We start from the raw sequence: 12,475 nt of genomic DNA on the forward strand, positions 1-12,475 counted from the left end.
AAGTCAGCCACTCAACCGACTGAGCCACCAGGTGCTCCACCCCAGGACTATTTTAAAACAATGCAATTTCGAGCATTTCTCCTTGTGCACGGGAGTACTCATTTCTCTGGATGAGGGTTTCTTAACCTTGGCAATTTCTTAACCTTGGCCAGTGGCATGGCCCCAGTTGTTTAAACCAAAAATGTTTCCAAGTGTTTCCATATGTTACTGGAGAAGAACTGCTCCCCGTTGATAATCACTGATCTAGGGTAAGAACAAGCAGAATTCCTGGTTTGTATACCTTTAGATTTACCACATGGTGGCAAAGTGTTTTCCAAAGTACTTTCAAGAGAAGTGACTTGGAATTAGCAGAGTAGAGAGCTCCAAGAATGGGTCCCTTGCAAGAACTGATCTTCCCAGAAAGAATCCAGCTAGCCAAAAACTGACACAGGCGACATTTTTGGAACTCCGGAATCCAATCAAATACATGTGACAAGTCGCGAGCGCCTCATGGGGGGAGAAGCAGCTGAATTTTGGTAGGAGGCACTGTGTAGTTTTTGCTTGCCTGCCTAGCATCCTTTATTCCTGAGCTCATCAGCAGCCTTGTGGACAATGGCCCATGTTCCTGGTACAATGTATCGGTGCCACGGAAAGCAACATGGACATCATTCTCCGAAACTGTGGTCGTGAATTTGACCCGTCTGGTGGTTGCTTAAGGGACCAGTGCAGAGACTGATCATTATTTTGCCTCAGGTTGGAGTAGCTTTCTGTGTGGCATCCGACAGAAGCATTTAAAGACATATGCTACCTGTTGCTGACTGGGGTAAGGAATGAAGGGTGAAGCAAATAGCATGACAGGCCCAAAGGCCTGGGTACCAGAAGTCCGAGGAGGAAGGTTCTTGGGAGACAAGATCAGTAAAGGACTGCCGTGTGCACTGGGGGATCTGGAGGGCAGTGTGCATGCCCAGGGACAGACACATACTCAGAAAAGACCCGAGAGGACTCTAGACTTATAGCTCTGACTGATCTTTGGACTACATTTAAGTAGGAAGTGAAGGCTAAGGCAGAGTTGTCATCAGCTTGGCTTAGCGTCGAAGGTGCATCCTAGCTCAGAGCCAATATGCAAAGACCCAGAAAGGTTTTTTGTTGTTGTTGTTGTTGTTGTTTTCTTTTTTCTTTTTGTCTTTAGGCACTTAAGGAAATACATTCTGTCCCCTGGCTGGCTGCTGAGATAACAGAACAGAGACTTCAGTGAGCATATGTGACAAGTAGTACAATCCTTTGCAAAAACAGTTTGGAAATGGAAAGCTGTGACCTTCCGTGATCCACACCAGAAACCCTGTGGGAAGGGAGAGAATCCGTAGAGATGGCTTGGGGGAGAAGTGGACAGGGTACAGAGATGATTTCTAAACGGTATGAGGTTTCTTTTTGAGGTGAGCAAAATGTTCTAAAACTGTGGTGACAGTGGCACGTATCTGTCAATTGTACGAAAAACCACTGACTTGCACAGTTTAAATTAGTGAAATGCATGGTATGTAAATTATATCTCAATAAAGCTGTTTTTTTTTAAAGCTATGTTGTTGGCTCATACACATGCTTTTTTTATGTTTATTTTGAGAGAGAGTGTGTGTGTGCATGAGTGGAGGAGGGGCAGAGAGAGAGAGAGAGAGAGGGAGAGAGAATCCCAAGCAGGCTCCACACTGTCAGCACAGAGCCACAAACCATGAGATCATGACCTGAGCCGAAATCAAGAGTCAGACACTTACCTGACTGAGCCACCCAGGTGCCTCAGCTCATATACATTCTTACTCTAACATATTCCTGGTAATTTATCTTTGTATCAGTATGAACTATCCCTCTGGGTCCTGAACTTTTCTCTTTGAATCCCATTTACTTTTCCCCCTGCTTTATTGGTGTATAATTGATAATTAAACATAATACATATTTAAGATGTACAACTTCATGATTTGATTTGATATAAGTATACATTGTGAAGTAATCATAACAATCAAGTAAATTAACACAGTCATTGCCTCAGAGTTACCATTTCCTTTCCTTTGTGTGTGTGTATGTGTGTGTGTGCTAAGAACATGTAGGATCTTCCCTCCTAGCAAAGTTTAAGTACACACAATATGTTACCGTTAACTAGAATCACATTATTGCACATTAGCTCTCCAGAACTTACTCATCTTGCATAACTGAAACTTTGTGCCCCTTGACCAACGTCTCTCCATTTGCCTCTACCCCCAGCCCTGGTAACCACCATTCTATTCTCTGCCTTTATGTATCTGACCACTGATAGATGCCACATGTAAGTGAGATCATACAGTATTTGTTTTTCTGCATCCGGTTTCTTTCAATTAGCATTATGCCCTCCAGGTTCATTTATGTGGTCATAAATGGCAGGATTTCCTTCTTTTTAAAGACCAAATAATATTCCATTGTGCAATATACAGATTTCCCTATCCTAAAAGTTTATATGGCTGTATTTATGTATATAATTGGGCTTTTTGTGACTGGCTTCTTTAACTTGGCGCATTTTCAAGATTCGTCCAAGTTGTAGCATATATCAGTACTTCACTATTTTTTATGGCCAGATAATATTCCACTGAATGGACATACCACTTTTTGCTTATACATTTCTTATTGACAGACATTTCAGTTGTTTCCATCTTTTGGCTATTGTGAGCAATGCTCCTATGGACATTCTTGTACAAGTTTTTGTAGGGACACATGTTTTCATCTGACTTAGGTATATGCCTAGGAGTAAAATTGCTAGATCATATGGATCAAACTCTATGGTTAAGCATTTGGGGGAGCATTTGTTTCCCAAAGTGGCTACCGCATTTTAATTTCTACTTGTAGTGAATGAGGATTGTAATTTCTCCACAGCCATGTCAACACTTGTTATTTTTTTCTTTTTTCTTTTTCTTTTTCTTTTCTTTTTTTTTTTTTTTTTTTTTTTTGAGAGAGAGGGAGAGAGAGCATGCATGTGGGGGAGAGGAAGAGGTAAGGAGAGAGAGAGAATGTTAAGCAGTCTCCATGCTGAACGTGCAGGGCTCAATCCTATGACCCTGGGGTCATGACCTGAGCCAAACTCAAGAGGCAGAGACTCAACCAACTGAGCCACCCAGATGCCCCAACACTTGTTATTATCTCACTTTTGATTCTAACCATCCTAGTGGGTGTGAAGTGATATTTCATTGTGGGTTGTTTTTTTTTTAAGTTTTTAAAAAATATTTTAAGTACAATTCACTCCCCAAGATGAGTCTTGAACTCACAACCCCCAAGTTCAAGAGTTGCATGCTCTACCAACTGAGCCAGCCAGGCCCCCTAAACTGTGGTTTTAATTTACATTTTCCTGATGACTAATGATGGCCGAGTATCTTTTCAAGTGCTTACTGGCACTTACTGGTTTTTTATATCTTCCTTGGAGAAATGTCTATTTATACCCTTTGCTCATTTTTTTCTTTTTTTTTTTTTAATGTTTATTTCTTTTTGGGACAGAGAGAGAAAGACAGACAGAGAGAGACGGAGCACAAGCAGGGGAGGGGCACAGAGAGAGGGAGACACAGAATCCAAGGCAGGCTCTAGGTTCTGAGCTGTCAGCACAGAGCCCAATATGTGGCTCAAGCTCACGGACTGCAAGATCATGACCTGAGCCGAAGTCAGACGCTTAATCCACAGGCACCCCTGCTCATTTCTAATCAAGGTAGCTGTCCTGTTTTCTTTTGTTGTAGGTGCTTTTGGTATCATATTTTAAGAATCTTTTGTCAAATCCAAGGTCATGAAGATTTATCTCTATGTTTTCTTCTAAGAGTTTTTAGCTTTTACATTTGGATCTTTGATCTATTTTGAGTTAATTTTTGCACATGACACGAGGTAAGCGTCCAACTTCATTCTTTTTCATCTTGACATCCAGTTATCCCAACATCGTTTCTTGAAAAGACTGTTCTTTTCCCCGTTGAATGGTCTTGGCGCCCTTTTGAATATCAGCAGACCACAGATGTATAGGTTTATTTCTGGACTCTCAATGTTATTCCGTTAACAACAGAGCTTTAAATTACATATCACAAAAATTGACAAACGTGACTGAGATGCACATTTTTTCAAATACACAAAATGTTCTCTTAATCAGGAAAGGCCACCACGGAGAGCTACAAAGCCTCCATACTATGCTACCATAAGGGGCATTAGTCACATAAATTAGGACATAATTGGTACCCCTGGAGTTGTGCAACATGATATCCCTGCCCAAAATTAATCATAGTAGGACATCAAGGATGTTGTCTGAAATTCTTTAAAAAACCCTACTGACTCTATGCACTGACCATGGTACCATAAAACTCGACAAATGACAAAACATAACCATACATGGAACACCTAACACGCAGATTTGAATCAATCATGGTTGAGGGATGAAATAAAAATATTTAGAACTAAACAGAATGAAGCAATATGGATGCATACTTGTGGGTATCAGCCAATGCAGTAGGTAGAGGAAATGTTATCATTGAATCATTAAGTAAAAAACAAAACAACTAAAAGCAGAAGAAACTAGAAAAAGTACACAAACCTAAAGCCCCTTGAAGAGGGGCTCCTGGATGACTCCGTCAAAAGAGCATGTGACTCTTGATCCCGGGGTCACGAGTTTGAGCCCCATGTTGGGTGCAGCAATTAAATAAACAAAACTGAAAGAAAAATTATGTTCAAGAAAAAACTAGTAAAAATGAAGGAAGTTTAAGACAACAAAGGACAAATCACAGGTTAGGAGAATATATGTGCAAAAAAAAACCACATCTGATAAAGAACTTGTAACCAAAATATACAAAGAACTTTTAAAATTCAGTAAGAAAACAATCCAATTTAAAAATGTGCAAAAGATCTGAACAGACACTTCACCAGAGACTCCATGCAGAAGGCAAATAAGCTTATGAAAAGATGCTCAACATCATATGCCGTACAGGAATTGCAAATTAAAACAACAATGAAATACCACTGTATACCTAGTAGAATGGTTAAAGGCTAATGGAGATGCAGAGCAACAGAAACTGTTGGGAACATAAAGTGGTAAAGCCACTTTGAAGACAGGTTAGCAGGGTTTTGTGTGTGTGTGTGTGTGTGTGTGTGTGTGTGTGTGTGTGTTTTAATGTTTATATTTGAGAGACAGAGCATGAGCAGGGGAGGGGCAGAGAGAAAGGGAGACCCAGAATCTGAAGTGGGCTCCAGACCCTGAGCTGTCCGCACCGAGCCCAACGTGGGGCCTGAACTCATGAACCGTGAGATCATGACCTGAGCCGAAGTCGGACGCTTCACCGACTGAGCCTGGCGACCCCAGGTTAGCAGTTTCTTATCAAACTAAACATACTCTTACCATATGACCCAGCAATTCTACTCTTTGGTATTTACCGCCAACGAGTCAAAAGTGTATGGCCACACAAAAACCTGCATAATTATTCATTATTGCCCAAACTTGGAAGCAATGAAGATATACTTCAGTAGATGAATGAATGGTACTGTGTTACATCTCTTCAATGGGTATTATTAGCATAACAACAAATGACCTGTCAAACCATGAGGAGACATCAAAGAATCTTTACTGTCTGTTGGTAAGTGCAAGAAACCAATCTGACAGCTTATGTACTGTAAGACTTCAAGTACATAACATTCTGGGAAACGCAAAAGTATAAAGACAGTTAAAAGATCAATGGTTGTCAGGAGTGCGGGGGAGCACAGGGGATTTTTAGTGCAGTGAAATGATTCCGTACGGTACTGTAATGGTGGACACATGTCATCCATTTGTCAAAGCCTTAGAACTACACAGTACAAAGAGAGACACCTTTATTATGCTAAGTGATGTAAGTCAGACACAGAAGGACAAATACCAAAAGGTCTCACTTATATGTGGAATCTAAACAAAATAAACAAGCCAAAGAGCAGAAACAGACACGTAAATAAAGAGAACAAATAGGTGCTTGCCAGAGGGGAGGGTGGGGGGATGGGCAAGATAAGTGAAAGGGAATGGGAGGTACAGGCTTCCAATTATAGAATGAGTAAGTCATGGCAGGGAAGGTTACAGTATAGGGAATACAGCGTTGTGTGGTGACAGAGGGTAGCCACACTCACAGTGAGCACAGCATAAAGTATAGACTTGCCCAATCACCGTGTCGCACACCTGAAACTAATGTAACTTGTGTGTCAACCATACCCCAATTGGAAAAAAAAAAAGACTAAACCCTAATGTAACCTATAGACTTTAGTTAATCATAATGTATTGGTTCATCGGTGGTAACAAATGTACCACAGTGATGCAAGATGTTCAGAATAGGGGAAATTGTGAGGGAATGGCCTGGGGTGGGGTGGGTTTGGGCAGGAGATAGAAAATATATGTGAATTCTGTGCCGTCTGCTCAATTTTTCTGTAAACAAAAGCGCTCTAAAATATTAGTCTCTTAATTAAAAAAAAAAAAAGTCAGAAATTCATCACAGGGAGAAAAATAGAGTTGAAGAGAACCAGAAAGTGGTTTTTTTTTGAGAAAATTAGTAAAATAGTTAACTCCTGATAATATTGATCAAGTCAAAAAGGGAGGTGGGGATGCCTGGGTGACTCAGTTGGTTGGGCATGCGACTTCGGCTCGGGACATGATCTCACGGTTCGCGGGTTCAAGCCCCACATTGGGCTCTGTGCTGACAGCTCAGAGCCTGGAGCCTGCTTGGGACTCTGTGTCTCCCTCTCTCTCTGCCCCTCACCCACTTGCACTCAGTCTCTCTCTGTCTCTCAAAACTAAATAAACATAAAAAAAAATTTTTTTTTAAGGGAGAAAGCGCACGTAAAAACATTACAGGCATTTTATGAGAAAAACAATAGATAATACCAGGAATAATTTTGCACTAATAAATTTGAAACCTCAGATGAAAATAGTCATTTTTCTCTAAAGTTGTAAATTTCAAAAATAAATTGTAAACTTCAAAAAAAAAAAAGTAAAGGAAATGTAGAAAACATAAAAAGGCAACTAACCACGTGAGAAATGGAAAAATCTAGGAAACTTCCCAAATGTATCAAATGATGTTACAGACAGGTTTTGCAAAAAACTCCAGGGAAGAGAAAAATGCTATCTTATATAAAATATTCCAGAGCCCAGAAACCACGGAACACTAACTTATGTTGTGAGTTTGGAAGAATCTTGTCACGAAAGTTAGACCCACGTAGACAGCAAAACAGTAGCCACTAAGCAGAAGGCAGGCTCACTTACACACACAGGCGTGAAAATCCTCACTATTAGTGTTAGCACATCAATTCTAGCAAAGTGGCAAAGCGCTAAGGGTCATCAAGCTTTCCTCACCGAATGCAAAAGTCATCTGGCCGGCCTGGCTTTCGCTAGCCATTCTCGAAGGCTCGCACTGACCGCCCCTGGGGGTGCACATAGGGAGGAAGCCGTGGGGTGCTGGTCTGGAGGGGGGCGGTATGTGGAGTGGGGGTAGGGTCGGGAGGATACCTACAGCCCAGGTGGGGGGATCCACAAGTGAGTCATCCCCAGCAACGTGTGGGCAGGCTCCCCAGCGGAGTCCGCGAGGCAGCCAGTGGGTTCTGTGCCGTGGAGTGTCCCGCCTGCTGTTCTGCCAGCCTCTTTGTCCCCCACCGACCCGAGCTGTAGAGCAGGCCTCGGGATTCTGGACGGAGCAGGAAAGGAGCGGCCTCTCCACAGCCGCTCACACGCTCTCACTCTCTCCCATGGGAGAAATCACCGGCTGGGAAGTTTTCTCTTGCACTGAGCTGTGCCCCCGTAGGAGACATGTGGGCGACACAGGTGAAGTGAAGCTGTTCCTCTTACCCTCTCCAGCGCATCTAATCCCAAATATGTATTTTTTCCTCCAACGGTGCCGGACTTCTGCACTCTCATCCATGGCTGATGGCCAATGTTTATGTTCTTCGGGAGAAGGAGGTAGAAACTCCTATTCCACCACTCACCGATGTCACTCTCCATTGTCTCTTCGTAGGATTCTATTAGACACACCGTGGGACTTCTGGGTCTGTTCGCCATATGAGGCAATACAAGATTGATCTCCCCCCCCCCCAATATTTTCCATCTTTTATCTCACTGTGCTGTGTCCCAAGAGATACTCTCAGCTTGACCTTCGGTTCTCTAATGATTCTTTGGCCGTGTCCACTCTGTTATTCAACCCATCTATTTGGGTTTTTGCAAATTCCAACAACTATGTGTTGTATTTTCAAAATCTTTTTTAGTTTTTTTTTTTCTCTCACAGCTGACTCTTCACGTTTTATAGTGATTTTACATTTTTTAAAATGATTTTTAGACTTCTGAAGGGTTGCAAAGATAGGACAGAGTTGTTACATCTTTCCCTTTAATGCTGACATCTCACACAACCAGGGGGCAATTATCAAAACTAAGAAATTACCGCTGCTACCTTACTATTAACTGAACTGCAGCTTTATTCAGATTTCACCAGTTTTTCACTGATGTCCTTTTTCTGTTCCAGCATCAAATGCAGGGCCTCACGTTGCATTTCCTTGACCTGCCTCATCGGTGTCCTCCAAATTGTGACAGTTCCTCAGTCACCTCCACTCTTTCATGGCCTTCATACTTTTTGAAGAGTACCGATCAGGTATTTTTGAGAACATTCCTCAATTTGTGTTTGTCTGATACCTTCTCGTGATTCTATTGAAGTCATAGTTTTGGGGAAGAATACAACAAAGCCTGTGGTTCCTCCTCAGTGCATGGCAGAAGAGCGTTCGTGTCAATAAGTCTTATTGGGGTGACGTTAGGGGCACCCAGTCGTTTAAGCATCTGACTTTGGCTTCGGTCACGATCTCGTGGTTCGTGGGTTCGAGCTCCGAGTTGGGATCTGTGCTGACAGCTCAGAGCCTGGAGCCTGCCTTAGATTCTGTGCCTCTCTCTCTCTGCCCCTTCCCTGCTCATGCTCTCTTTAAAAAAATTTTTTTAAACTAAGTCTTACTGAGGTGACGTTAAAGCTGATCATTTGGTGCAGGTGGTGTTGGCCAGGTTTCTCCACTGTATAGTGACATTTCCCTTTGGAGTTAATACATATCTTGTGGAGACATACTTTGAAGATATGCAAATATTGTTTTTCTCCTAAACGTTTGCCAACTAATTATAGTATTTATGGGCAGATATTCTTGCAGCTAGTGTGACTGTGGTGTTCTAACTGTGATGGTGGTTTTTCTCCTCCCTCACTCCTTTTACATTTATTATTGACATTCTTCTGCAAGAACGAGTTGTTCCTTGGGGGCCTGAGTGGTTCAGTCGGTTAAGCGTCCAACTTCGGCTTGGGTCGTGATCTCTCAGTTTGTGAGCTCGAGCCCCGCATCAGGCTCTGTGCTGACTGGTCAGAGCCTGGAGCCTGCTTCGGATTCTGTGTCTCCCTCTCTCTCTGCCCCTCCCCTGCTCGTGCTCTGCCTCTCTCTCTCTCTCTCAAAATAAACATTAAAAAAAGAAAAGAAAGAGTTGTTCCTTCTCCCCAGTTAATTTATTTATTCAATTCAGTTATTTGCTATGTTATTAGCTGTGTGATGCCTTTGAGTAGCCATTACCAAATTTTATGCAAGTTTTTAAACTTTCTTGTGCTTCAGAAAGAGACTAATCTAACTTATTTCACCATTACCAGAAATGAAAACTCCCTTAAACATTTCCTGTTTATGTCCCAGAGATAGAGGTAGATATCATAGCTATAAATACAGATAGATAGGTATGCTATAGATCAATAGGCATAGGTGCTATTGGCATTGAGTATATTTTAATTTATTACATGAGTGATATCATAACTGTACTCAGTAAATGTCTTTGTTTTCTCAACAAGTATGGCACAGGCTTCCATATTAAAACATACAGATCTTCCTCATTCTTTTTTGAATAATACCCACCAAACTCAGAATGATGGACAGGGAGGGTAGTAAAGGTTTGCCTTTTGACATGATTAGTAGTCAAAGGGTACCTCGGATTTTATATAACATTTTCATTATGTTATAAGGTGAATGAATTTGTTTTGAGTTGCATAATTAAACATTTGAAAAATGAGTAGCTATACTGGTGGAAAGGGCATTTTGTAGTCAGAACAGAAAACCTTTAGGTAAGGGAGCGTCACTTTTCCAGACAACTTCTTTGGCATTTGGGGACTATATTTAACATACTGTGTTTATGTTTTTTAAGATTTTATTTATTTTTTTTTAATTTTTTTTTCAACGTTTTTTATTTATTTTTGGGACAGAGAGAGACAGAGCATGAACGGGGGAGGGGCAGAGAGAGAGGGAGACACAGAATCGGAAACAGGCTCCAGGCTCCGAGCCATCGGCCCAGAGCCTGACGCGGGGCTCGAACTCACGGACCGCGAGATCGTGACCTGGCTGAAGTCGGACGCTTAACCGACTGCGCCACCCAGACGCCCCAAGATTTTATTTTTTAAGTAATGTGTGCCCCCAATGTGGGGCTCCACCTTACAGCCCTGAGACCAAGAGCCTCATGCCCCACCCACTGCAACAGCCAAGCGCCCTTAACATACTGTGTTTACAGTAACTTTTTCTCTGTAGCATTTCAAAACATCCTCCTCCTCCTCCTCCATTTTTTCCTCAGTAATTTGGTCAATATCACCAGCTAATCAATCCGTATAATCTGTTCACTGATAACAGAATCTTTTCCTCTGAATACTGAGTCATTCTTTCCATCTGTTTTTCCCTTTTGCTTTGTAAGCGAACATTGTGCATTTTTGCGGGACCTGGAAGCTGAAGTTAAGAATTGTTTTGTTTTTTCATATGAATGAAGATGAAGTTCCTTAAAACCAAGTCCAAACAGCTACAGAACAATTCTTTTATCCGCTCGTTTCTTCACACACGGACTATTTTGCAGGGCCCTCTTAAAAGTCAGTAGACAAGAAAATGTGCTGTCCTAAAATATAATATAATGAAAGACAGTGGGCTTCTGGTTATTCCCCCAAAGGTTTTCCTACCCTTTCTAATAAATTAAAGCAAGCTTGGCCACCTTTTCATGGATGGCATAGAAAGTAAACAGGGCGTGACTAGCGATCTAAGATGTAAATAATGCAAACCTTCTCAGAGCAGGGATGTTTTTCTGCAGGGTTTAGTCTGGCACTAAGTCAATGTCTGGTGGGGCTATGCACCTGTGCGGCGTCTCGCACGCTGTGGCTGTCCCCTCTTTTTTTTTAAAAAAATTTTTTTTCAACGTTTTTTATTTATTTTTGGGACAGAGAGAGACAGAGCATGAACGGGGAAGGGGCAGAGAGAGAGGGAGACACAGAATCGGAAACAGGCTCCAGGCTCTGAGCCATCAGCCCAGAGCCTGACGCGGGGCTCGAACTCACGGACCGCGAGATCGTGACCTGGCTGAAGTCGGACGCTTAACCGACTGCGCCACCCAGGCGCCCCAATGTGGCTGTCCCCTCTTAATCCCACTCCAGCTTCATCCCTAGACTTTGGCAGTCAACCTCCTCCAACTGGAATGTTCCTTCAGACTGCTTCTTGACTTCTTGTTTCCCCATCACTTGTTCATTGGATGAGTGAGTGAGTGAGTGAATGAATAGAAGCTCATTAATTTGCTCGTGGTCATGAGGGGCAGAACCCTTTTGTTTCTCTGTTCGGCACTCTGCTACCCACTGTAGAAAGTAAGAGAGACACAAAATTAATCCCTCTCCTTTTGCTAACTCCCTGTGTGGGTCCAAGTCAATTCTAGTTATGTGCCTGGAAAACCGTCTCGTGTATTTTCCTATAAATGTATCTATACTGTCATTTGTGGATGACTTAGTTATTGTTGATTTGCTAACTCGGCAATGAGTGGCTTTAGCTTCTGTTACATGATATTAAAATGAGACAATATTTGCACACAGCTTGACACACATCTTCAGACTGAAGCCTCAGATGAATAACAAATATTGAAAGAAGATGAGTTGGTATGTTGAACAAAAGGAATATATGGATTGCGATAAAAGCACATGTTTGTTTTTACCTCCCGCTGTTCCTCTGAACATTATTTAATGGAGATAATTGTCCCTGTGCCTCAACTCCCTGTGGGTCCATGATTTGTTTTCCACTTTAAGGTAAAGGTCCCACCACACTTAAGTTTACAACTAGTTTTGTTTCAGAAAGTGGCACTAGACACTTGATCAAATACACAGTCTTGCTTGGGATTGTCTTCTCTCCTCCTGTTTTGGCTCCCATGTCCCTGTGGAGGCCTCGCTCTTTGGGGATCGCTCATAGCTCTTTTCTCAGCTCTTGGACAGCTTACACAAACCTCTGTCCTCTTGTTGAAGTCTCCTCGCCCTTCCAGACAGCCTTGTGTGACAGGACCAAGACAACTCCATGCCAACTCTTTCCAGCAGGGCCAACATTTGGTCCCACAATCTGACAACTTTGGGAGTGTGGGGATAGAGGCTCCAGCCTGGCCAACAGGAGGCACTCCAGACACAAAGAACCACCATGCATGAGGAAAGAGGCCACTGGACCCAGTCAT

General features: G+C 42.3%; 1 protein-coding gene across 1 annotated transcript in view; it reads left to right on the forward strand.

Annotated features, from left to right (window-relative positions):
- SUSD5 (sushi domain containing 5) overlaps positions 1-12,475 on the forward strand; it is an 81,825-nt gene that overhangs the window by 3,147 nt on the left and 66,203 nt on the right. The window contains exon 2 of the mRNA XM_058729279.1: positions 8,478-8,603. Within this exon, the coding sequence (XP_058585262.1) occupies positions 8,570-8,603 (34 nt within the window). The 5' untranslated portion in view covers positions 8,478-8,569. The remainder of the gene's footprint in view (positions 1-8,477; positions 8,604-12,475) is intronic.

The sequence above is a fragment of the Neofelis nebulosa genome, chromosome 5 (genome assembly GCF_028018385.1).
Source record: "Neofelis nebulosa isolate mNeoNeb1 chromosome 5, mNeoNeb1.pri, whole genome shotgun sequence".
NCBI classification, from domain to species: domain Eukaryota; kingdom Metazoa; phylum Chordata; class Mammalia; order Carnivora; family Felidae; genus Neofelis; species Neofelis nebulosa.